This window comes from Ipomoea triloba, chromosome 3, assembly GCF_003576645.1.
Source record: "Ipomoea triloba cultivar NCNSP0323 chromosome 3, ASM357664v1".
In the NCBI taxonomy this organism is placed as follows: domain Eukaryota; kingdom Viridiplantae; phylum Streptophyta; class Magnoliopsida; order Solanales; family Convolvulaceae; genus Ipomoea; species Ipomoea triloba.
This window is the reverse complement of record NC_044918.1, coordinates 910,228-933,974: the sequence shown is the minus strand read 5'-3', so window position 1 is coordinate 933,974 and position 23,747 is coordinate 910,228. Positions and strand designations below refer to the sequence as shown.

Sequence of the window (23,747 nt, the reverse complement as noted above, 5' to 3'; positions counted from 1 at the left end):
TTATACTGAAATATATTCTGACATAATTATAGCAGGTGCATTTAGAAACCGTTACAAATAATACTCAATACAATATTATGTTGATATACATGATGATACTCGATGGAAATGATTATATATAGGTATAGAAATAAATTAATATTAAAAAATATGATCATATATAGTAATCTATGAATATAACAGTACAATTTATTTGCAGTGGGTTCCAGGCTCTGTGTTCTCCAGCCAACTTTTTTCTAGTTTCTACTAACAATGGAGGCAAAGCTGTTGAGAATCACCTCAATCTCCAGAATTCCCAGAAAGCTTTTAGCCCACCGGAGCCATCATCAAGATTGCACCTTTCAATTTCTCATTTCAAGCTGCAGTGCTATGCACGCCATTCCCTCAGCTCAACCGCTTCCAAATTGGCGGTCAGTTTTCTAAAAATCTTTTCTTGATTTCCAGATTCTTGGTTTCAGCTTTGAAGGTTTAAAGATAGATTGTAGGCTAAGTGAAGGGGTTTTGTCTGATCTTTTCTCTTTGGGTTTCGTTTGTTTCACCCTATTCAAGCTCAGATTTTTTTTGCTGTGACTTTGAGTTTGGGTTTGGGTTTGCTTCTGCAAAGCATTAGAAACATGCAATTTACTGTGCATAATGTATAGAGTTAAATTGTGCTCAGATCAACAAGATTTTAGTGTTAGAACAGATTAAGCTTTCAAGTTTTTTTGTTGGCTTCTGGTTTCCTATAAGCTGTTATCAAGAGATTAGCATAATAGCATGTAGCAGACAATTGTATGAATCTCTATCTTGGCAAAGCTGTGTTGGATGTAGTAGTTATTATGTGGAGGTATGTATGTTTGTCCTCCAGAATTTCACATTAACCAAGTCAAGAAACATAGGCTTTTGCCTACACGGGCAATTCAGTTGGTTCTTGTGTGTTAGATTATAGACAAGAACGCATGACCGAACTTGGGCTGTCTGGCAGCCGAAGCGCGGAGTTACACTCAATATGGTGGGCTCATTGTGGTCACCGGACATTAGTTCTTCCACTTAATAGGCCCAGACATTAGTCCTCCCACCTAATAGGGCATTGAGTGACCATGATTTATCCTCCACTATCTTGTCGGGCCCGGGGTGTGGAGGCACTGGTGGCGAGGAAATTTCTCTTTTTGTAGACAAGAAACATAGGCTTTTCACTTTTGCATGGTTACTGCAGACAAGGTTAAACTACTCATGAATTGATCATTCTTTGGTTGTCTCAATCTTGATACAAGAAGCTTATACATAGATATTTTCTATTATAGTGCCTCCAAGTCATAAGTGACAAGAGGTGGGCTTCAAATTTGCTTAAACCACTTTTCTTTTGATTGCTTTCAGAATGGGAATGAAGAGCAGAGTAGATGAGACAGGGAATTACACACTAGAGGGTGTAAGAATATCTTTAGTTCGGTTAGAGGATAGCATTATATCTGGCCTTGTGGAGAGAGCTCAGCATCGTTACAACCCGGATACATATGACCCTAATGCTTTTGTAATGGATGGCTTCCATGGCTCTTTGGTGGAGTACATAGTTAAAGAAACGGAAAAAATTCATGCCAAAGTACTTTTAGCTCATTTCTTTGTATAAATCAAGCCAAATACTCCCCGTACTTAGTTATATGTATATATAATTCTCTGATTCGTGGAATGCCTAGGTTGGAAGGTATTCGGACCCTGATGAGCATCCTTTCTACCCGCTTGAATTGCCCGAACCACTATTGCCACCCCTTCAACACCCACAGGTAAACATAGATGTGTTTGGGAAGTTAAACAATTCACTTCATTAGTTCATTGTCTATATTCTGGATGGCCTTTGACCTTTCTATCAGTTACGACTTACAATCATCCCGTGTTTTGTGATGGCTGTACTTTGTAACATGGTTTGGTTATGCATATATATATGCCTTTGAGTTACACTCTCGTCCCGAAGTTACAGCAATTTTATCTGTTCAGGTTCTACACCCAAATGGTGCTTTGGTCAATATCAATGCCAAAATATGGGACATGTATTTCAAAAAGCTTCTTCCAAGGTTAGTGGAAGAAGGCGATGATGGTAATTGTGGATCCACTGCTGTTTGTGACAGTTTTTGCCTTCAGGTACATGCTTAGATGTGTATGGCTGATCTAAATGAGCTGAAAACGAGATTATTTACAGATTGGGCTTAGCAATTAGCATCCGTGTTTTGACAATTCCATGATTTCTGCAACCTATATGCAGGTCCTCTCAAAGAGAATTCATTATGGCAAATTTGTTGCAGAAGCAAAATTTCAAGCTTCACCAGACCTCTATAAGGCTGCAATCCGAGCAAAAGTATTTCCATTTCCTAAGATCCTTGTCTCTTTTTTTTTTTTTTTTGAATCCTTGTTTGTGTCTCTTTTATCTTTTCATGATTAATCTGCATCGGGGCAACCCCAGCCAAGTTGGTCAGGCTGTTGACTTGGTGACCACAATGTTACAAGTTTGACTCCAATGGAGCGATTTATTGACCTTTTTGGTTTGAGCTAGTCAGCAATGGGCAAGCTAGGTTGTTTGTGGCCCTTTGCTGACTAGGGTCAAAAGGCAAAGTTTACCTAGTGCATACCCCGGTTAGTTATGGACAACCTAGGTTCACCAAACCTCTATAAGGCTGCAATCAGAGCAAGAGAATTTCCATTTCCTAAGATCCTTGTGTCTCTTTTATCTTTTCATGATTAATCTGCATCGGGGCAACCCAGCCAAGTTGGTCAGGCTGTTGACTTGGTAACCACAATATTACAAGTTTGACTCCAACCGGAGACTTATTGGCCTTCTTGATTTGAGCTGGTCAGTTATGAGCAACTTAGGTTGGTTTGTGGTCATTTACTGACTAGGGTCAAAATGCAGAATTAACCCATTGCACACCTTCGAGTACTGGTTGCGGGTTTCACTCGTCACTCAAAAAAAGAAGATTAATCTGCACTGCTCAATTTCTCATTGAACTGATCAAGACTAACAGTTGTGTTCATGGTTTTCTGACAATGGTAACTCTCAACTTCAGGACAGAAATAGGCTTATGCAATTGCTGACCTGCCCAGAAGTTGAAGAACTGGTAAAGAAGAGAGTAGAGATGAAGGTCAGAGAACACTTTCAAGAGGTTACCATTGACATGGAAGGGGAGAGCAAGAGTGATCCAAAGTACAAAATAAATCCAATCTTTGTTGCTAATCTGTATGGGGATTGGGTCATGCCATTGACAAAGGAAGTTGAGGTTGAATACCAAAGTTAACCTAGCAATTTAGGACAATTTGTAAGCGAATTGCTAATGAAACAACTACTATCATAAATTAGAGTTTTGGAACAAAGTTGTCAACTTTAAATTGAATTTACATTCAAAATTCCTTGATTAAGTTAATCAAGCTTTTAACTGTGCCATGGCTGAATTGGGTGTTTTGATCTAGTGCATTTTTGGTCAAGCTAATTCGATGGGGATTATTTAGTGTTCTTTTTGTCAAGCTAATTTAATGGGGATTATTTAGTGATAGATCTTATGCTACAGATTTGATGGAGAGGAGTGTACTATTTTGACTTGCTATTAGCATTATTTTTTGAGATCAAATAGTGTTTTTATTCTAATTATTGAGTTGTCTATTCATATTATCAACTTGGCATTTGATATTTCTTGTCCCAACAATAAAATATCCCATAATAAATATCAACTTTTATTAATCGAAAAGTAATCGCGCGAAGCTTGCCTATTAACTTTAATTGTCAAAGACTATAATAAAATAAATTAGCTTATAACATCTTCCATCGTTGTAGTTTTTGAAGAGTTTTTGTAAGCGTGAGTAAAAAAAGATGGGAGGAAGAAAAAAAGAAGAAGAGAAAGTCTGACAAGAAAAAACAGAAGTTTTTAAGTGCCCGCACAATGCATTCTCTTTCCTTTATGTGGGCCCACTTGCTTAGTTCAAAATTATCTTCTTTTGTAAAGATGCAAAAGCTTCTCTCTTATCTGCATCAGTTATGCTTCCTCAAAAACACCACCAAAATTTACTAATGGAGATACTCTTAGAGTGTCTAACTATGTTTATACTTGATCGACTCAAATTAAGATATTAATAGTCAACTCTTACATGTTTAAACTTAAAACATTTATTAATGGAGATGCTCTTAGAATGTCTAACTGTGTTTATACTTGATGGACTCAAATTAAAATATTAATAGTCAACTCTTACATGTTTAACCTCAAAACATTGTGGTTATTGAGTCAATTTTCCTAACCATTTCAGAGTTTACCTCATCACATCATAATAAATGGCAACTTGGCATTTAAGATTTGTTGTATGAATGATAGAGATTAGAGAGGTCCCATGGAAAGAGACAAATTGAAGAACAGTGAAGAAAACTAGGATAAGGACGAAAGCAGCCAAAAGTGAGTGCCCGCAAAAAGCAGAATTTCCCACAAGGAGAATCATCGGAATGGGGGAAAGCAGCAGAGAGGTTTCGGGTCCGTCGCGCCCGACGATTACAATCCCGCCCCGAGCCCCCTTCGACACTACCCTTTTCTCACTAGGCTCCATACCCGGTTTCAGCCCCGGACCCATGACTCTCATGTCCACTTTCTTCTCCGATTCCGATGCCTGCTCTTTCTCCCAGTTACTCGCCGGAGCCATGGCTTCCCCGCTCGCAAACCCCACTCTTCTGCCCGATAAAGACGGGGATTCGGGTCCGGGTTGCGAGAAACTTTCCGGGTATAAGCAGAAGCAGCCGATGAGCTTGCTGGTGGCTCAGTCGCCGTTGTTCATGGTCTCGCCGCGGTTTAGTCCTTCCGGGCTGCTTAACTCGCCGGGGTTTCTTTCCCCACTTCAGGTAATTCACTCAATTCCTTCAATTTTATTAGGTAATCACTAAAAGCTTTGTTCTTGGTTTATTAGGTTTTGCCGCTTCTTCATCTTAATTGCCAGGCAATTCACTTTAATATTCAAAATTTCACTGAAATTTTGTGTTCTTCTAACATATTATACGGCACAAATCAATAAGATCAATAGCTACTCCCCAGAAGTTGAACTTGTAATCTTATGGTTATAAGTTAATAGCTTGATTCCCCATTAACATATGATTGTGCATATACTTTTGGAGGTAGATAACTAGATAAGCCTTGAAAGAGCTTGGATGAACAAGCACTTAGTATTTACTCACTGGTGAACAAAATATGGGGTTTGATTGGATTTATGGGTTGCTAAACATGCTATGATTTGATTGTTCAAGGCCTTGCTTGGTAAATGACTGCAAGCTGATTGGGTTAGAGGGTATAACTAGTTGATAACATTAGTTGATCGTAGAAATGTGTTTGGTAAATTAGCTGTTAGCTGATGGTATAATTTCTTTTCTTAAAAAGCTAATTGAAAAAGTTGTTTTTTATTTTTAACATTTTGGAGTTACAAAAAGCTGATTAACCAAACACTCAATATGATTTTCTAATCAAGTCAAACCGCTAATAGCGGTCAAATTCACTCACATCATTGTGATTTGTTGTGTCTTTGAATTTCAAGCAGAGCCCTTTTGGAATGTCCCACCAGCAGGCCCTAGCTCATGTTACGGCTCAGGCAGCGTTTAACCAGTCTTACAAACAAATGCAAGTTGAATATCAGCATTCTTCCTCTGTGGAAGGTACAGGGCACCAAACTTCGTCTTCTATGCCAAACCAGGCGGTGCAAGGTGAAGCGGCTAATGTGGCGTTGGACACAGAAAGTTTGAAGGTTGAGACGTCGGAGCTCTCTCAAGTAGACAGCAAAGTTAGTTCTGGTGCTATCGAGAAGCCTGCTAGTGATGGGTATAATTGGAGGAAATACGGGCAAAAGCTGGTTAAGGGAAGTGAATGTCCTCGAAGCTACTATAGATGCACTCACCTGAACTGTGCTGTGAGAAAGAAAGTTGAGCGATCCCCAGATGGGCACATAATTGAGATCACGTATAAAGGGAAGCACAACCACGAACTTCCTAAGTCCAACAAGCGAAAGCAAGATGACTGTGATCAAGAGTCTAGGGAGGACAATTCCCGAGAAAAGCATCCAAGTGCTTCTCGTAGCTGGACTGAAACGAACAGGTCAAATAAGGTGGTATGTTCTCAACCAGAACTGCAGTCTGAACAACTTACTGTTGCATCTAAACGTGACGAAATGGAGGAAACTGCAACCGTATTAGATGAAAAGGATGACGGTGAACCAAATGCAGAGAGACGGTATGCCTTTGATATGTTTCGTTCTTTTCTCCATCTGTCTTACGGGCCATGAACTCTGAAAATTATTGCAAATTAGATTTACCCGGCTCCAAAAATAAGCACGTATCTGATTTTACTTACTATGGAGTGCAGGATTTCAGAGGCCGGCTCATCCGTTCTGCCTTCATCTCACAAGACAGTCATGGAACCCAAAATCATTGTGCAGACAAGAAGCGAAGTTGACCTTTTGGACGATGGCTACAAGTGGCGAAAGTATGGACAAAAAGTGGTGAAAGGGAATGCTAATCCAAGGTATTCCTCGTCTTTAGTAATTTTTTTTTTTATTTTTAAATTTAATTTTTTGTGTTTAATAGTACTTTTAATGTAGTTTCTAAATATATAAATTTTATATATTAATGCTAAACTTAATATTATGAAAAATTGGATTAAAAACAACTTCAGTCAAGTCTCGTTAAACGAACCAGAAAACCAAAATGGGACGGAGGGTAGTATAAAGTTCTGGCCTAAAACGCATGAACGATGAACCAATTTTGCGTGCTTTCAAACTGAAACTGCAGGAGTTACTATCGGTGTACATACAAGGGATGCAATGTCCGAAAACACGTTGAAAGGGCTTCAACAGATCCAAAAGCGGTCATAACCGCATACGAAGGCAAACATAATCACGATACCCCAAATGCACCAAACAACAATCATACCGTAACTAAAAACAGCAGCATTCAGCAGTTGAAACAACAAAAGTTGGTAGCTGCGTAGCTGGGAACAGATATCTGAAAGAGCAAATCGAAGAAGAGAATCCCATACAGTATCAGTAGAGGCAGATGCACTTGCTTTATTACATGATCCCTTGTGAACTTCACTTTTTCTCTTCTTTTTGTACATAAGAATTCCATATAGCATTGGCTCTTTAGACAGATCAGATTTGTAAAATGTTCCCTTTAACTTTTACACTTTTGCCTTTGTTCCTTTCTGCCAATATGAACAGTAATCACTGATCATCTGTAAGCTTTAAACTATTAGCATATGAATGTATATTTCAAAAGCTTCTATCTTGTATGTTGGCTAATCTATAGTTTTCCATGTTTTTTCACAAGTAGATAGCTTTCAACATTTAAAACCTTCCGCTTTTAAGTTTTAACCATAATCGGGAATTACACCTTGTGACCCTAGTCAATAAAAAAATCACGAAGTAGTAAACTAGCCTAGTTATCAATAGCTGACTAGAGACTAATATACAACTCTCATTGAGAATTAAACGTGGAACTTTAAGGTTGCTCTTAGTTACTGACAATTGCTTCTCCTAAAATATCCCAACCCCAATAGAGCATTAGCAGGTGCACACAAGAGATTCGTCTACTATTCATTCCCACTGCCAGGGTTTGAGGTTCGAATTGTAGTCTCTCAAATACTGTCTATTGAACCAGTGAGTTAAAGGGCATACAAGACAAATATAAATATTACGAAGGATTACGTACTTTTATATAATAAATTGCACTTATTGTTGTCATTACATACTTTTATATTATAAATTACACCTGTTACAGATTATGTCCCATCATTTATATTTACTGCCAGCATTATTACACTTAATGACAAATATTAATGTTTTAATTTAAAGTTTAAACTATGATTTTTTGATATAATATTAATAAAAGAAATAAAATTACCGCCAAAAAGAAAAAGGAAAAAAAAAAGGGAATAATAAACTAATAAAGACATTTAGCAGCTTTTAATAATTTTTTTATATTAATTTTCCTGGCAAAAATCCGACAGCAAAAAGACAAAAGGACGGGAAGAAGATGAGATTAGTTCCACTGGTTTCGGAGAAGTCGATGATGATGTCCCCGCATGTGTCGGCTGCTGACCATTGAGGGTGAGGGAGAGAAAAACCTTCGACCCTCCGAAAAACAGGGACAGTGTTTCATCGTATAACAAATTTTCGGGGTGTTCGGTGTTTTGGTTCTCTCATTTCTTGTCCAATGGGATACTTTAACGCAGGCCCGATGAGCGGGTAATATCGGTTGGGGAAGAACTCCCATAACCCGAAGCCCCCATTCCAATTAAGATCGATCGATCTCCCAAAATCCGATAATCCTTTGCGTTTTATGGGTTTTGGGGGATCGTCGTCGTCGTCGTGATGGGGTGCGTCAGCTCCAAGCAGGCACGCTCCGACGTCTTCCCCCGTCGCGATTCTTTCTCCGGCGCCCGGAATGGCGCCGCCGGAAATAGATCACGGTCATCTTCGTCGTCGTCGCAGTTGTTGTCGGGTTTGGATAAGGTCAAATCCGGGCTCTTAGTCTCCAAGGAGGAGCCGGAGAAGGACAAACCGGAGGAACCCGCCGGCGCCGGATTTTCTTCCTCCGCCGGCTCTCGCCGACAGTCCGGGAATTTGACGGTGTTGAAGAAGGAGAACTCCAAGAATAACGACGCTTCGTTTGGCGTTAACGTCGCTAGGAGGTTAACGGAAGGCGAGTTTGTCGCTGCCGGCTGGCCCGCCTGGCTCTCTTCCGTCGCCGGAGAAGCCATTGACGGTTGGCTTCCCCTTAGGGCTGACATGTTCCAGAGGTCAGAAAAGGTAATCATCATTATCATATAATTTTTTTTTAATATTATTGACTCTGTTGTAATGTAGTATCTGTTTATAAATACTTTCTCAACCTAGTGATCGAAGTACAAAGAGCCAATATTACAATGAAATGATAAGTCATTCAATTCCTTAACGTTTGACATAGAAACAACATAACTTCCTAGCTATTTACAAATTGAAAGCCTGGATCCTTAAAGAAACTTAAAACTTCTTTCAAATCTTTGATAATCTGGCCAAACGTAGACAAGACTATCTCTGGTTGAAAAGTCTTGGACACCACCTAAATCTTCATCTCCATTCTTTTGTTCATTGACAATATTTTCGACTGAAAATACACACCCGATCTTATGTCTTTTGATTGGTTTATCAATGAGTAGCATGCCAACCAAGCTAAAGTGCATATCATAGTTCAGAAAAGGCATTTTTTTCATTGTCATCTTTATCACCGATAATAAGTTTACCTCTTGTGATTCTTATCGGATCATAAGGTACATATAACATAGAGTACCGAGCATGAGACAATGAAAGTGGCAAAAATGGTGGCTAATTTACCTTTTGTGATTCTTATCGGATCATAAGGTTGAATTTATTAATGGCTTAACGTACACTCCCAACTAATGACTATTAAATTTTTTTTTATATGTGATTGAAATTGTATAGATCGGACAAGGTACATATAGCACAGTGTATCGAGCACGAGACAATGAAAGTGGCAAAATGGTGGCCTTGAAAAAGGTTCGATTCGACAACTTCCAACCGGAGAGTGTGAGATTCATGGCACGAGAAATCACAATTCTTCGCAGGCTTGATCATCCGAATATCATGAAGCTAATGGGCATAGTTACTTCTCGGTTATCATGCAGCATTTACCTCGTTTTTGAATACATGGAACATGATCTTGCCGGACTACTGTCTTGTCCTGAAATCTCCTTCAGTGAATCCCAGGTCCGTTCATAACATCTCAAGACTGTTTTCGTGGAGGGTTACTTTTATTGTCCTAAAAATCTAATCTTTTGTTTTTTGAGATAATTCTAGTCAAACTGGTTAAATTGTTGACTTGATGATAATCATACAAGTTTAACTTTCATAAAGAGCGATCTATTACCTAGGTTGATTTACCTCTTTGTTGTCCTTTACATCCTTTTTGCTAGTTAGGAATTTGAACTGGTCAGCTATGAGTAACTTTGATTAATTTACCTACTTATAGTCTTTAGTGGCTAAGATTTCTTAGCCAATAAACTAGGGGTAACATAAGCTGATTGATTTACCTGATTCTTTGTTGGCTAGGGCATAATACCAATTTACCTCATTTCGTCCTGTATCAGCTAGGTCACATTGCAAAGTTTAGGAGATTCACTTGCAAACTCCCAAAAATCTAATCTTTTTTATGTTTTTGCAACTTTCTTTGGGAGCAGATTAAATGCTACATGAAGCAGCTATTGTCGGGACTGGAGCACTGCCATTCGACAGGGGTGATACATCGCGACATTAAAGTGTCCAACATTCTGGTAAGCAACGAAGGAGTTCTCAAGATCGCAGACTTCGGACTTGCCAACTTCATGAGCGCGAGGAACAAGCAACCGCTGACCAGCCGCGTGGTCACGTTGTGGTACCGCCCACCTGAGCTGCTTCTTGGGTCCACCAATTACGGCGAGACGGTTGATTTGTGGAGCGCCGGTTGCGTTTTTGCCGAACTGTTTTCCGGCAGACCTTTCCTCAAAGGAAGAACCGAGGTTACTATTGAGCATATAATATATAAACATAAATGTTTAAAATTAACTATACTTTTAGTTGAGATGGAACACATACTTCAATTTGGTATCAGAGTGAATTCTGAACAGATTTTCCTGTTCTGATTTATCGCAGGTGGAGCAACTGCACAAAATCTTTAAGCTTTGCGGTTCTCCATCGGAGGATTACTGGAAAAAATCCAAACTTCCGCTTGCAACTGTGTTCAAACCGCAACATCCTTACGAAAGTGTGCTCCGGGAAAGATGCAGAGAATTTCCCAAAGACGCCGTGGATCTTTTGGAGACGCTTCTTTCTGTCGAACCTTATAACCGAGGAACAGCTTCATCTGCTCTTGATTCCGAGGTATCTGGCAGGATGAGACTAATCTAGTCGAGTTTTTGGATAATTGTTTGTCATAATATAACTGATTTTTTTTTTTGTAAATTTTTATTTTATGTTGGTGATATTTTGATCTTTTAGTATTTCAATTCCCCGCCTTATGCTTGTGATCCATCGAGCTTGGAGAAGTACCCGCCCAACAAGGAGATGGATGCAAAACTCCGGGATGAAGAAAGAAGGTGATGCTAATCATGCTATTAAGTTGATTATAATGTGTTGTGATATATATGTCCTAAATTGTTCATAACTGACCAGTTCAAATTAAAATGAGTTTGATTTACCTAAATCAGCTTAGATTGTCTTGATTTACTTTGTTCACGACATATAAATTTCTTCCCCTAAAAATTTTACGGTACAAAATTGTGAGAGGATTAATATATATGAATAATAATCTTCGAATGTTCTAAACGTAATAGTAACTGGAGTAGAAGTAGTGTTGATCTTCCGTCATAGTTACTATACAAGAGGACAGGACTATACTACAACTGTCATGACTCGATCCTTTCGAGATTCTGATTATGGGTAGTGGCTGCGTTTTCAGGAAGAAGGCAGTTACTGCGGCGATGGGATCGGCGGCGGCAGCGGCAGCGGCGCCGGCTTCCAAGAATCCGAGAAAAGGTCGGAAAGTTCTGCAAGAATCCAGCAGCTTCTCCAGAGTTATTCCCCCGGAGGTTAATTTCTCTCTCTTCTCTCTTCTCTCTTTTCTCTCTCTCAATGTATGTATGTATATGCGTATGTATCGCACTCACCGTCGTGTGATGTAGGAGGTGGAGGTCAGTGTCCACTTTTCCCGACGAAACACCACCAACAACGGCGGCGGCGGTCCTAAAGGAGCCGCCACCGCCGCGACAAAGGTGTCGTCGTCGAAGCCATCGTGCGACGATACGAGGTCCGATGTTTCTCTGGCGCCGACGGAGTTATCTCAGGCGGACACCGTTTGCTCCGCTCCTCCAGAAACGGCGGCGAGGACTACGAAAAACCAAAAGCCGGATTCTTCTTCAAATTTAAGAACGCATAATAATTATCCGAATTCCAGAAACCAAAAACCGAATAACATCGGAGCAGAGCCTTATTCTTCCGCGGTGCAATCCAAGCGAGTTTCCTTTGATTCATCGGATAGAAGCCCAGAAAACATGGCCGAGAAACGCGCCAGTCGCAAGCAACGATTGAAAGCCGGTCGAATGCAGTCGTTCGACTCATCCGAGATATATCAGGCGCGAAAATCTTCGGTACTCATCTATATTTTTTTAATCTGTTGAAATACGAGTTTATTAATATTCCTTCCATATAAAAGAGTTATATTATATTGTTGTGTTAGTCATTTATATTTTTTCAATCTGTTGAAATACGAGTTAATTAATATTCCTTCCATATAAAAGAGTTATTGCATGACATCTGAACACAAGGTTGTTTGACAATATACTTATGTTTCTATCTTCTGAGAATCCCGATGGACAGCCCGACAGTATTATTTGTGTATACAACGTTGTTTTTTAATGAATAATCAGGAGGACAACGAAGATCAGCAAGGAAGGACTGGGCTAATAGGACCATTATTCCATCAGACAAACAAATATGATGCAAGACATCAGGACACCAAAACCCGGCAAGCTGCTCGCGATCGCAGATCCCGTTTCTCCCGAGGTAAAATTAAATTAGTACGTTGACTTGATTGATAACCACAAAATTACAAATTCTATCTAGCCAAAACATTCTATTGGAATTATTGGTTTAAGATGGTGAGCTCGGCTATTTTTTAGTTTGAAATAATTAACTATGGACAACTTGAAATTTACTTAGTACACACTATTGGGTAGTTGCTGCAAGTTTCTCAATACAGAGTCCATGCATGAACTAACCCTAGCCTAATGTAAACTTGTGCATTTTGTATGTACTTTGTGCAGAGAATTTTTAAATTGGAATGAAGTAAGAAGGAGGAGTGCATGCATGGAAATCAGAACCCGGCCTCCATTTCTTTAGGGAGCAAGCTAAGCTCAGATCAAGCAAACATAACAGACAGCATACAACAACGTATCTAACTTCAACCAACTTTTAAGGTTTTTTGTCACCTTGCTTTGAGCTTAGCTTTCACCCATGAATTTTATCTTCGTTGAAACAAATTAAAGAAACAGACAAGAGATGAGATCAGAGTTCCAGTCAAGCTGAGGAAGCTAATTAAGCATGCATGCATGATTCGATCGAGCTAGGATCCATAGAATGCAGATGAGATGAAGTGTTGTTTTTCTTTCATATTAAAAGAATGAAGTGAAAATTTGGCAGGGCGATGTATACATCAATACAATGTATCATTATTGTGCTGTATTATCAATCAATCTCATCACCTTTTTCCTTTCACTTCTATCCATATATATTCATTCTAAGTTCTACTACTATACTGCCTTTATATACCCATTTTCTGTGTTTTTTTGTGCCATTGTAGTGATGAAATGAATCAAATGATGATATGATCTTTGAAGCTGACTTGCAGCATTTTAATTAAGAGTATTTGTTAAGCATGGTTAGATATATACTTGAACTAAAACATGTATAGATCACCTTAGAAAATAGTATATCTTGTTATTGAATAATAATATAGTCGACTGACACACGAGACAGAGCCAATCTAAACCACAGTTGTGGACCAAAGTTCATCGAGAGAGACGGAGTTAGTAGCCTAAATGACCAAATTAAAGGTTGTAGACCAATAGTATTACTCTTTCCTGACCTCCAAGGTCAAATTTTAGTGGGTCTACCACATTGACTTACCCTCATCTAGGTTAGCTAGTAGGGCATTGTTCGTCTTTTTTAATTTGACAATGTCAAAAGTACAGAGTTATTTTATCATGCTAATAACTCATCCTATTACATATGTTAAGGGGATCGGAGTAAATAATACTATCAACAAGTGAGTTCTTATCTGTAAATATCTCTTCCAATACCATTTGATTTGATGAGATTTCTAGCTATCAATAGAAAATTTATAGACCAATTAACGGTATCTGAATCAAGTTTAATTTATTGTTAAATTAAGCAAATTCTCTCAAGTTATTATTGTAACACTTCCCACTTCCCCTCTAGTCTCATCTATCTATGGTGTAAATTCTTCATTGTACCCTCTAAATATATGCCTACTTTATTGCCTAACTTGGTATCACTTCCCCTCTAGCTTAGTATATATCATTTATCTATGGTGGAAATTGTTCATTGTACCCTCCTAGTATAGGCCTACTTGCCTAACTAGCTTGGACTGCAACCATTAACACCAACACTCCTAATTTCTTAAAAATCATTTTCTCACCTAAATATAATGTTCAAATTCAATATAATGGGGCTGCTCTCCAAACAGTCATGCTCCACCTCCAGTGAAAAAAAGAACAATTTGTAAAGAAAAAACATAGTACCTAAGACTAACTAGGATTATATATGCCTCCCCTTAAACCTCCATCCATTGTGTTATATACTACTGTCAAAACATTGAGGTTTTCAGTATTGTGATGATTGTCTGAAATTTCACATGCCAACTTAATTGTTTTCTTTTTGGCTTTTACTTCTGATTTACAAGAAACCCCTCAGCCATAACCCTAACCGACAAAGAATTGTAAGGAGATAACTCAAACTAAGAAAGCCAATAAACAACTCTCACAAGAAATCAAAATTGAAACTGGCTTCGTGATTACCAAGCCAATTGTCTAACCAACTTGGCTAAAGTTGTCCCAACTTTTACTTTAGTTCTTTACTATATAGATCAGAAAGGACTATGTAAGGCTAGAAAGCAATCCCAAAAATAAATAAAATATAATATAATAAACAAAACAAGAGTAGACAAAGATGATGTGTTATTGAGTAAATGTGTTTGAAGACATTAATAAATAATCATTTAACACAAAACTGGAAAACTTAAAATGGAATTCAAAAGAAATTACATGATCACATAACAATAATTGATCATGTAAAGAAACCAATGCAAAACTTTTCTTGTTTGCATTTGGGGGGGAGAAGGGCCAAAATTGCTTGCATTGCATGCATGCAGTTGCATCCTGATAATGGTATGTTACAGTAATAATTATTTCACATAATCCTATTTTAATACTATATATTATTACAGATATTTAATTTCCTCAAGCATCTGTCAGCAGTCCACGGATGCCACTCTGGGAACATTGCTCATTATCCTCAACCCTCATCAGTGTTGGGATTTGTCCTCTGTCCACAAAGTCAATCTTGTTTAGTCTTACACAGCACAGCACTGTCTCAGGCAACTCTTCTGGTTTTTGTGCCTGTTATGATCATCACAGAAACCAGAAATCTTCAGTTTGATCAAAGATACAGGGCAGCTGGAACAAGTGAAAACAACCTAGGATGACACATATAAAGATGTCAGGAAAGAAAACAATTAAGAACCTGGATTGTCAAGCCAAGATCCAGAATCCCCTCTTTCAGGCGTTCTCTGAATGCATCGAGTCCCTTTCTTGCAATGTAGCTGAAGCGATGGATGTCCAGATCAATCTCAAAGTAGTTTGGACCCTGCAGCAAAGCCGGAATGAAGGATTTACTATATATACATCTTTCAATATGGTATTAGAAAGCGAGGGGAGTTATTGATTTGGGGGGGGGGGAGTTTGTTTGTGGATATTCGACCTGGTAGAATTCGTGTTGAGGGCGGGACAGCACTGGTTTTTCATTGTATGCATTCAGAAGTTTCCTTTCGGTTGAAGTTGATACAAGATCATCTGGATTAACCACCCCAACCATGATCTTCAGCCTTTCCCTATAGGGAACTGTTGACTCTTTTGCAAATCCTTTAACCTTTTCCATGTCATCTTCAACTAGTTTCTGCAGTTCAGCACATAGCAAAATCACAAGAGAAAACATTATGGACTCTTAATGGGGAACACTTGGCTTGTTTCATAAATACAACATTAGACTTAAGACTTACCTTAATGCTCTCCTGGAATTGTGGGGAGATGTCTTGTTCATAACCTTCAGAAAGTTTAAAGTACAAGACAAGGCTCGTGCCCTCCCCGTCACCATCTCCAAGGAACATTGCAGCAGTATAATTAGGCAGCTGGAGGAAAACTAGAAATGAGGAACTTTGCCTGGCGCGTTGCTGTTGCATTACACAACGGAAACTAAACATGTAGTTTTCAAGAAGTTATCTCTTCATACCTGAATGTTAACTATGAGTAATGAAGGAAGATTTTCATCTGGTTTCATCGGGGGAAGCTCGAGGTGCTGTGCAATGTGATTGATCTTTCTTGGAGACTTGAATAAATCAACTCCAATAGCAGTATAAGGACAGAAATTTGGAGCAGGGGCTTTCTTCTTATCTCTGCAGAGAATTGAGTACAAGAACATGTGAAAAGACTGCACAACTTGTGCCTAACCTGAAGTTAATGGTGGATAAGCTGAAGTTAAGAGCATACGTAAAATAAGTATCAGCTCTGAGCTTAAAATTTGAGGGCTCAATAGCAGACCAAGTTCCTGAGGCCTGTTTTTCGTCTGTACAGCAAGGAATTATGAGTCCTGCTCTTGGACGGTAAAGGTATTTTTTCGGTGTACCTGCAAGAGTGAAAAGACATTCAGAAAATGCCTGTGGACAGTATGTTTTTTGTCTGGATCACAAATTGGACAGCAAAACGACATTGGACTTACAAACGGCATCTGCAGCTTCTGGTGATTCATTAATCTGCGTTATAGATAGCCTGATGACAGTGGATTTCCTGGTTTGAGAACAAATTCCTGAATTTGACGCAGAAATGATCTTGTCATTGAAACTCACAGAACTTCCCAGCTTAGGCAAGACAGTCTTCAAGACATTATCGCCTCCTGCAGCGTCATGTCTGTTGGATGATACAATATTAAAACTGCCATAACCGCGGTCCAACTTTTTCTTGTTTATGAGATCTACCTCCTGAGGATTCTTCATAGATGGGAGGTCATAGCCTGGGGCAGTTAAAAGTGCAAGTCCTTTTGGCTCCTTGAAATCTTTGTTTGCAACTTTATCTGGTTTACTGCCATCCAGCTTTATATATCTTTCATGGACTTCATATTGTATCACTTGCCCACTTAGCCTGCTAGGGAAAAAATCTATAACCAGAAAGGAAGACAATCACAAAAGTGACTACACCAAATACTGTATGCAACACACAACTTTATGTTCATCAATTACCTCCATAAACACTGCTAAAGTCTTCATCTGTTTCAGAGTCCAGAATGCTAGCAGTGTCAAACCATGACTCTTCTTGGCAAATTACTGAAACCATGTGATTCTGTAATTAGTTTCAGGTTCTCTGCAATTCCACGCATATAAAAAGAAAAAAGATTGTATATATCCCCTTCCCCAAATACCCGCATTTATCCCTCTTGTTGGTTCATGTATGTGTGTGTGTATATATATATATATATATATATAGGCCAGTGTTCCGGTGGGTCCACCCTTCCCAATGAGTCAGTGTGAACAGATATGGGTCATTGAATACTTGAGATCAATAGCTTAGATTTGGCCAACTGTGCACTTCACTTGTACAGTTCGCGTTGCACAATTGGCGAAATCTAAGTCATTGATCCGTTGCACAATTGGCAAAATCTAAGTCATTGATCTCAAGCATTCAATGGCCCAGATCTATCTACACGGACTAACGGGATGGACTTGATCACTAGTCTATATATATATATATATGAGCGACCAGAGAAACACGCAACCACTATCCGAGTGTGTGTACTGGGGTAAATCCCACCTTGTGACCCATCCAGCAAAGGACCAGGTAAACTAGTAACCTCATTTGAGCTACTTGGGAAACTCGCAGCCACTATCTGAGGGTGTGTATTGGAGTAAATCAGGCCTCCCTAGCGGATAAAGACCAGGTAAATCATTAACCCCGCCTTGTGACACCAGTCAAACAAGTCTATATTGCCTATAGCTGGCTAGCTCAAACAAAAAGGTCAATAGACCAGTCTCGTTGGAGTCGAACTTGTAACCTTACGGGTGAATTCATGGAAATAAGAAGGCATATATACCATTGGAACCTCTTTGGCTATGGTGCCATTGCAGCTGGGTAAGATGGTACATGGAGTTAGAAACCGCAGATCGTCTGCACGTGGTGGTGGTGTGAACAAAATCACTATCCATTTTCCTGGCATCCTCAGGAACAGAACCTGGAACAACCTTCCCATGGCGGCGTTTGAAGAGGCGCTTCTTCCGCGACCCAACCATCTGCTGGGAAGCCTGGGATTGTGTCGACACGCAAGCACCCATTGTAATCAACGCACCAAAACCACCCCAGCAACGCAGAAACCAAAATACCTGATAAACACACTGTTGATGAAAAAAATCAAAATCTGGAACAGGCATTTTAACAAACACCATCCGGTACATGTTAAATCAGCCTGGAATTCTGTAAAAATACCTCNCTGATGACAGTGGATTTCCTGGTTTGAGAACAAATTCCTGAATTTGACGCAGAAATGATCTTGTCATTGAAACTCACAGAACTTCCCAGCTTAGGCAAGACAGTCTTCAAGACATTATCGCCTCCTGCAGCGTCATGTCTGTTGGATGATACAATATTAAAACTGCCATAACCGCGGTCCAACTTTTTCTTGTTTATGAGATCTACCTCCTGAGGATTCTTCATAGATGGGAGGTCATAGCCTGGGGCAGTTAAAAGTGCAAGTCCTTTTGGCTCCTTGAAATCTTTGTTTGCAACTTTATCTGGTTTACTGCCATCCAGCTTTATATATCTTTCATGGACTTCATATTGTATCACTTGCCCACTTAGCCTGCTAGGGAAAAAATCTATAACCAGAAAGGAAGACAATCACAAAAGTGACTACACCAAATACTGTATGCAACACACAACTTTATGTTCATCAATTACCTCCATAAACACTGCTAAAGTCTTCATCTGTTTCAGAGTCCAGAATGCTAGCAGTGTCAAACCATGACTCTTCTTGGCAAATTACTGAAACCATGTGATTCTGTAATTAGTTTCAGGTTCTCTGCAATTCCACGCATATAAAAAGAAAAAAGATTGTATATATCCCCTTCCCCAAATACCCGCATTTATCCCTCTTGTTGGTTCATGTATGTGTGTGTGTATATATATATATATATATATATAGGCCAGTGTTCCGGTGGGTCCACCCTTCCCAATGAGTCAGTGTGAACAGATATGGGTCATTGAATACTTGAGATCAATAGCTTAGATTTGGCCAACTGTGCACTTCACTTGTACAGTTCGCGTTGCACAATTGGCGAAATCTAAGTCATTGATCCGTTGCACAATTGGCAAAATCTAAGTCATTGATCTCAAGCATTCAATGGCCCAGATCTATCTACACGGACTAACGGGATGGACTTGATCACTAGTCTATATATATATATATATGAGCGACCAGAGAAACACGCAACCACTATCCGAGTGTGTGTACTGGGGTAAATCCCACCTTGTGACCCATCCAGCAAAGGACCAGGTAAACTAGTAACCTCATTTGAGCTACTTGGGAAACTCGCAGCCACTATCTGAGGGTGTGTATTGGAGTAAATCAGGCCTCCCTAGCGGATAAAGACCAGGTAAATCATTAACCCCGCCTTGTGACACCAGTCAAACAAGTCTATATTGCCTATAGCTGGCTAGCTCAAACAAAAAGGTCAATAGACCAGTCTCGTTGGAGTCGAACTTGTAACCTTACGGGTGAATTCATGGAAATAAGAAGGCATATATACCATTGGAACCTCTTTGGCTATGGTGCCATTGCAGCTGGGTAAGATGGTACATGGAGTTAGAAACCGCAGATCGTCTGCACGTGGTGGTGGTGTGAACAAAATCACTATCCATTTTCCTGGCATCCTCAGGAACAGAACCTGGAACAACCTTCCCATGGCGGCGTTTGAAGAGGCGCTTCTTCCGCGACCCAACCATCTGCTGGGAAGCCTGGGATTGTGTCGACACGCAAGCACCCATTGTAATCAACGCACCAAAACCACCCCAGCAACGCAGAAACCAAAATACCTGATAAACACACTGTTGATGAAAAAAATCAAAATCTGGAACAGGCATTTTAACAAACACCATCCGGTACATGTTAAATCAGCCTGGAATTCTGTAAAAATACCTCAGATCGATCGAGAATCAGAGGAGCATGAGCATGTTGATCTTCGAATTATTTCCCTGGTAATCAATCACCCACCACACCTACACAGAATCAAACACAAAGAGATCGAACATGATGATGAAAACATCTGATTTACAACAAACCCATGCCCTGATATTCAAGATTTCTTCAAACCCATCAATGTAAAGATTATACCTATTATATTATATTGTTGGGAAGATAATATGATTGGCAGAGGCGATGGGCGTCTCCCTCTCTCAGGAAGAAGATGAGTCGAGAGGGAGGGAGAGAGCGAGAGCGTATGAACGTGATCCAACCACCTCTTTTTCTTAAACGCCTGATCGAATGTGTTATATTAATTCTACCTGGAAAGCGACATGCATGCATGCACACATAAATTAGATGTAATAATGTTTTTTGTGCTAAAATATATATGTAGGGTGGCAGAAGGAGAGAAAGAAGAGGAGGATGGGAGGACAGGAACGTAGTCTTAATTAAGGATATGTGATTATTCACTCATTAATTTATTTTTAATTATTAATTATTGATTATCCTCATTTCATTTTTTTTAACAATAGAAAGATGTAGTCATTATTTGTGGGTGGTTTCTGATGCAGTAAATGTTGGAAATAACATTTAAGTAGTAGTAGTTTCCACTAGTTTTTCATTAACTCTTGTCACACATTACTGTCATTAGAGAATTTTTCCTCTTTTTTTAATACCAACTCTTTTTTGAATGTTTGAAGTATTTTGGAGGGAATAGAAAGGGAAACCCCATGCGTGTGCTGCCACCTTCCTAGTTTGTGTTGCAAGGTGTACACCTCACAAATTATTACCTTCAATCTTCTTTCCTAGTTCTATCCAACCCACATCGGATCACGTAGAGATCCTTTTTTAATTTGCTTGTTGGTTTAAGTATGTAAGCTCAGTCCTTTAGCAAAAATGCATATGGTCCCGAGCTGGTAGTAGGTTCCTTTTTTAGTGTAGGTGAAAAGGCTAAAAATCTCATTCCACTGCCATAAATGAGGTATTTATAGAGGTAAGGAAGGAACACATGCCGAGAATTCAGCATGATGGACACGTGTTGAGCATGCATTAGGGAGGCTCGGGAACGATGCCTTGACGACCACGTGTTATAAGACTCACTAGTAGTTGCACCCGTGCGATCCACGGATAATGTAGGCTAAGATTAAAAGTACAGTAAAAAAAAGAGCAAAATAGTATATGAAATAATTAATGAAAAACAATTACAATTTTAATTGTATTACACATTATTGTAAACTTCTTTGTAAACGACATTTTTAGTCGTACTTACAGATGGTAAATTATCCTAATACATATATTTGATCATGACTAAAGATGCACGGATTAACATTATATAAATTAAAATGAAGTATTGTTGTAAAATAAGAATAAGAAAAGATAATATTATATTTTTTTTTGAAAGAAAAGATAATATTATATTAAAAACCTATTTGTAAACTACATTAGTAGTAGAAGTACAAATATTTTTTGATTCATCGCAAAATACAATTTTGAGGCCGGTTGCTCCTAATGTAGCCACATATAATTAACCATGGACAAAATTTGATTTCTTTAAAATCAATTCAACATTCGACAGTGTTTGTCCTTAACTTTTGTTGAGAGTCATTGCATAGGTACTTTTATTATGTTAAAAATGTACTTTTTATTTATGGTTCACATAAATGTGTATCAATCATTATTGCATGGACCATGGTCCACACAGTTGTGTAGACCATAAATAAAAAGTACATTTTTAATATACTAAAAGTACTTTTAAAAAAAATGTACATAAAGTACATTATTTAAATACTGAAAGTACATTATTTTATATGTAATATCAAATAATGTACCTTCAGTACAAAAATAATGTACTTTTAGTATAATAAAAATGTACATTATATTCATGGTCCACACAGCTATGTGGATCATGGTCCACACAATAATTTGTCAATGTGTATACCATGGTCTATGAAATAATGACCATGGTCAATGATTGTCACCGTCCTAGTTTGGAGGGAATAGAAAGGGGAACCCCACGCGTGTGCTGCCACCTTTCTAGTTTGTGTTGCAAGGTGTACACCTCACAAATTATTACCTTCAATCTTCTTTCCCAGTTCTATCCAACCCACATCGGATCACGTAAAGATCCTTTTTTAATTTGCTTGTTGGTTTAAGTATGTAAACTCAGTCCTTTAGCAAAAATGCATATGGTCCCGAGCTGGTAGTAGGTTCCTTTTTTAGTGTAGGTGAAAAGGCTAAAAATCCCCTTCCACTGCCATAAATGAGGTATTTATAGAGGTAAGGAAGGAACACATGCCGAGAATTCAGCATGATGGACACGTGTTGAGCATGCATTAGGGAGGCTCGGGAACGATGCCTTGACGACCACGTGTTATAAAACTCATGTCTGTCCACTGCGATATCTAGCTCCATAAATCCAAGTGAACTTGTTCGGGAACGTCGAGCTAATTGGTCGGTAAAGATTGTGAGTGATCCATCTCGGTGACCTGCATGGATACCAAGCTTTTGTACAATATGAAGAGAGGTATATTCGAGAAATATTCCCTATCAGTATCCGATACATTATACTCTTTAGAATAACCTGAAAAATATACAAGCAAAGTAAATTGCATTATATAAAGATCACGTGTGAGGAATTTTATCTACTTTATGTATAATAGTTCCCAAATTATATAAGAGAGATAAATTACACTAAAAAATATTGTGTGACAAATTCCATCAAGATCAGAGGTGTTAGTTAAAATTAAATGTGTGACTTTTATGTGAAACAATTACTTCACCTTTTGATGGTGTTGCTTGTATTATGTTGTTTCATGAAGGTATTGCACTTTGCATGCATTCTACGATAATCATAATAATTAATTGTTTTCCCTACTATGAAGCCATGCACATGTGCTACCTAATTAGTTAATTGGTAACATGCACCAATACCAATTTAAAATCATTTTATAATACTATCATTATTTTATTTTATTTATCATATTAACATGTGAACTAATAATATCTTCTATGAAAAAATTTAATGTGCATTTAAAAACGATTAATAATACATTCATATATAACTACTAGTGCTACACGTGAGTGTACTATTATAGAGCCTAAACATACTAAACATAATATTGTGAAAAAATTGAATTATAAATTTTTCAATTAAATCTCGTTAATCGAATCGAATATTTAAAATATGACAGAGAGTGTTATTTTATCTTCGTTGAATTATACATATAATGTTATGTCAAGTAAGTTTTAATCTTGGTGTCATAATTATTAATCATGGATTCAAAGTTTTTAACTTAAAGAAGTTATTTAAGAGATATACACATTAATTATATAATAACAATGTCAAGTAAGTTTTAATCACGGTGTCATAATTATTAATCCAAAGTTTTTAACTTAAAGAAATTATTTAATAAGAGAGATACACATTAATTTTATAATAACAATGTCGGGTGAAATATTGGGTATGTTTTGAGTACTACTGACAAAGAGTCACTAGCCACTCGAACCCACTCCTTTCTACATAAGAGTGTAAATTAGGTGCCACTAGACCATAAGGTATTTGACAACTTAAAAGAAGTTATTTAAGAGATATACCAAATTCAAGAGATATTCATGAGTTTAGTAGGATAGTCCAAACTCAAACGTCCTAATGGCTA

At 38.4% G+C, this 23,747-nt stretch overlaps 4 protein-coding genes across 4 annotated transcripts; 3 read left to right on the top strand and 1 right to left on the bottom strand.

Moving 5' to 3' along the window:
• The first annotated feature begins 217 nt into the window (after positions 1–217).
• On the top strand, positions 218–3,389 carry LOC116014286 (chorismate mutase 1, chloroplastic-like). Its single transcript, XM_031254313.1, has 6 exons — positions 218–410; positions 1,357–1,579; positions 1,674–1,760; positions 1,972–2,115; positions 2,237–2,329; positions 3,036–3,389. The coding sequence occupies exons 1-6, from the start codon at positions 253–255 to the stop codon at positions 3,261–3,263; spliced, it is 933 nt and encodes a 310-aa protein (XP_031110173.1). The 5' UTR covers positions 218–252; the 3' UTR covers positions 3,264–3,389.
• A 989-nt stretch (positions 3,390–4,378) lies between these two features.
• On the top strand, positions 4,379–7,271 carry LOC116013800 (probable WRKY transcription factor 4). The gene is made up of 4 exons (XM_031253728.1): positions 4,379–4,843; positions 5,530–6,215; positions 6,348–6,506; positions 6,773–7,271. Exons 1-4 carry the CDS (start codon positions 4,454–4,456, stop codon positions 6,969–6,971), a joined length of 1,434 nt encoding a protein of 477 aa, XP_031109588.1. The 5' UTR covers positions 4,379–4,453; the 3' UTR covers positions 6,972–7,271.
• A 783-nt stretch (positions 7,272–8,054) lies between these two features.
• On the top strand, positions 8,055–13,291 carry LOC116012187 (probable serine/threonine-protein kinase At1g54610). Its single transcript, XM_031251668.1, has 9 exons — positions 8,055–8,790; positions 9,463–9,747; positions 10,218–10,535; positions 10,669–10,896; positions 11,014–11,111; positions 11,474–11,603; positions 11,697–12,161; positions 12,441–12,576; positions 12,837–13,291. The coding sequence occupies exons 1-9, from the start codon at positions 8,353–8,355 to the stop codon at positions 12,845–12,847; spliced, it is 2,109 nt and encodes a 702-aa protein (XP_031107528.1). The 5' UTR covers positions 8,055–8,352; the 3' UTR covers positions 12,848–13,291.
• Positions 13,292–14,751: 1,460 nt separating this feature from the next.
• LOC116012022 lies at positions 14,752–20,463 on the bottom strand. Its single transcript, XM_031251483.1, has 14 exons — positions 20,242–20,463; positions 20,047–20,126; positions 19,658–19,955; positions 18,810–18,893; positions 18,339–18,727; positions 17,950–18,247; positions 17,102–17,185; positions 16,585–17,019; positions 16,356–16,491; positions 16,099–16,261; positions 15,869–15,997; positions 15,571–15,765; positions 15,334–15,456; positions 14,752–15,209 (listed from the first exon to the last, which is right to left on the bottom strand). Exons 3-14 carry the CDS (start codon positions 19,893–19,895, stop codon positions 15,051–15,053), a joined length of 2,433 nt encoding a protein of 810 aa, XP_031107343.1. The 5' UTR covers positions 19,896–19,955; positions 20,047–20,126; positions 20,242–20,463; the 3' UTR covers positions 14,752–15,050.
• Positions 20,464–23,747: the final 3,284 nt, after the last annotated feature.

What these genes read in the sequence shown, in the direction of transcription:
- LOC116014286 (XM_031254313.1), top strand. Translation starts at nt 253, where the DNA reads ATGGAGGCAAAGCTGTTGAGAATCACCTCAATCTCCAGAATTCCCAGA. An exon ending in CGGAAAAAATTCATGCCAAA is followed by an intron (nt 1,580 to 1,673) that starts GTACTTTTAGCT and finishes TGGAATGCCTAG; the next exon opens with GTTGGAAGGTATTCGGACCC. An exon ending in CACCCCTTCAACACCCACAG is followed by an intron (nt 1,761 to 1,971) that starts GTAAACATAGAT and finishes TTATCTGTTCAG; the next exon opens with GTTCTACACCCAAATGGTGC.
- LOC116013800 (XM_031253728.1), top strand. Translation starts at nt 4,454, where the DNA reads ATGGGGGAAAGCAGCAGAGAGGTTTCGGGTCCGTCGCGCCCGACGATT. An exon ending in GAACCAAATGCAGAGAGACG is followed by an intron (nt 6,216 to 6,347) that starts GTATGCCTTTGA and finishes TATGGAGTGCAG; the next exon opens with GATTTCAGAGGCCGGCTCAT. An exon ending in AAAGGGAATGCTAATCCAAG is followed by an intron (nt 6,507 to 6,772) that starts GTATTCCTCGTC and finishes CTGAAACTGCAG; the next exon opens with GAGTTACTATCGGTGTACAT.
- LOC116012187 (XM_031251668.1), top strand. Translation starts at nt 8,353, where the DNA reads ATGGGGTGCGTCAGCTCCAAGCAGGCACGCTCCGACGTCTTCCCCCGT. An exon ending in CATCTGCTCTTGATTCCGAG is followed by an intron (nt 10,897 to 11,013) that starts GTATCTGGCAGG and finishes TTGATCTTTTAG; the next exon opens with TATTTCAATTCCCCGCCTTA. An exon ending in ATCAGGCGCGAAAATCTTCG is followed by an intron (nt 12,162 to 12,440) that starts GTACTCATCTAT and finishes ATGAATAATCAG; the next exon opens with GAGGACAACGAAGATCAGCA.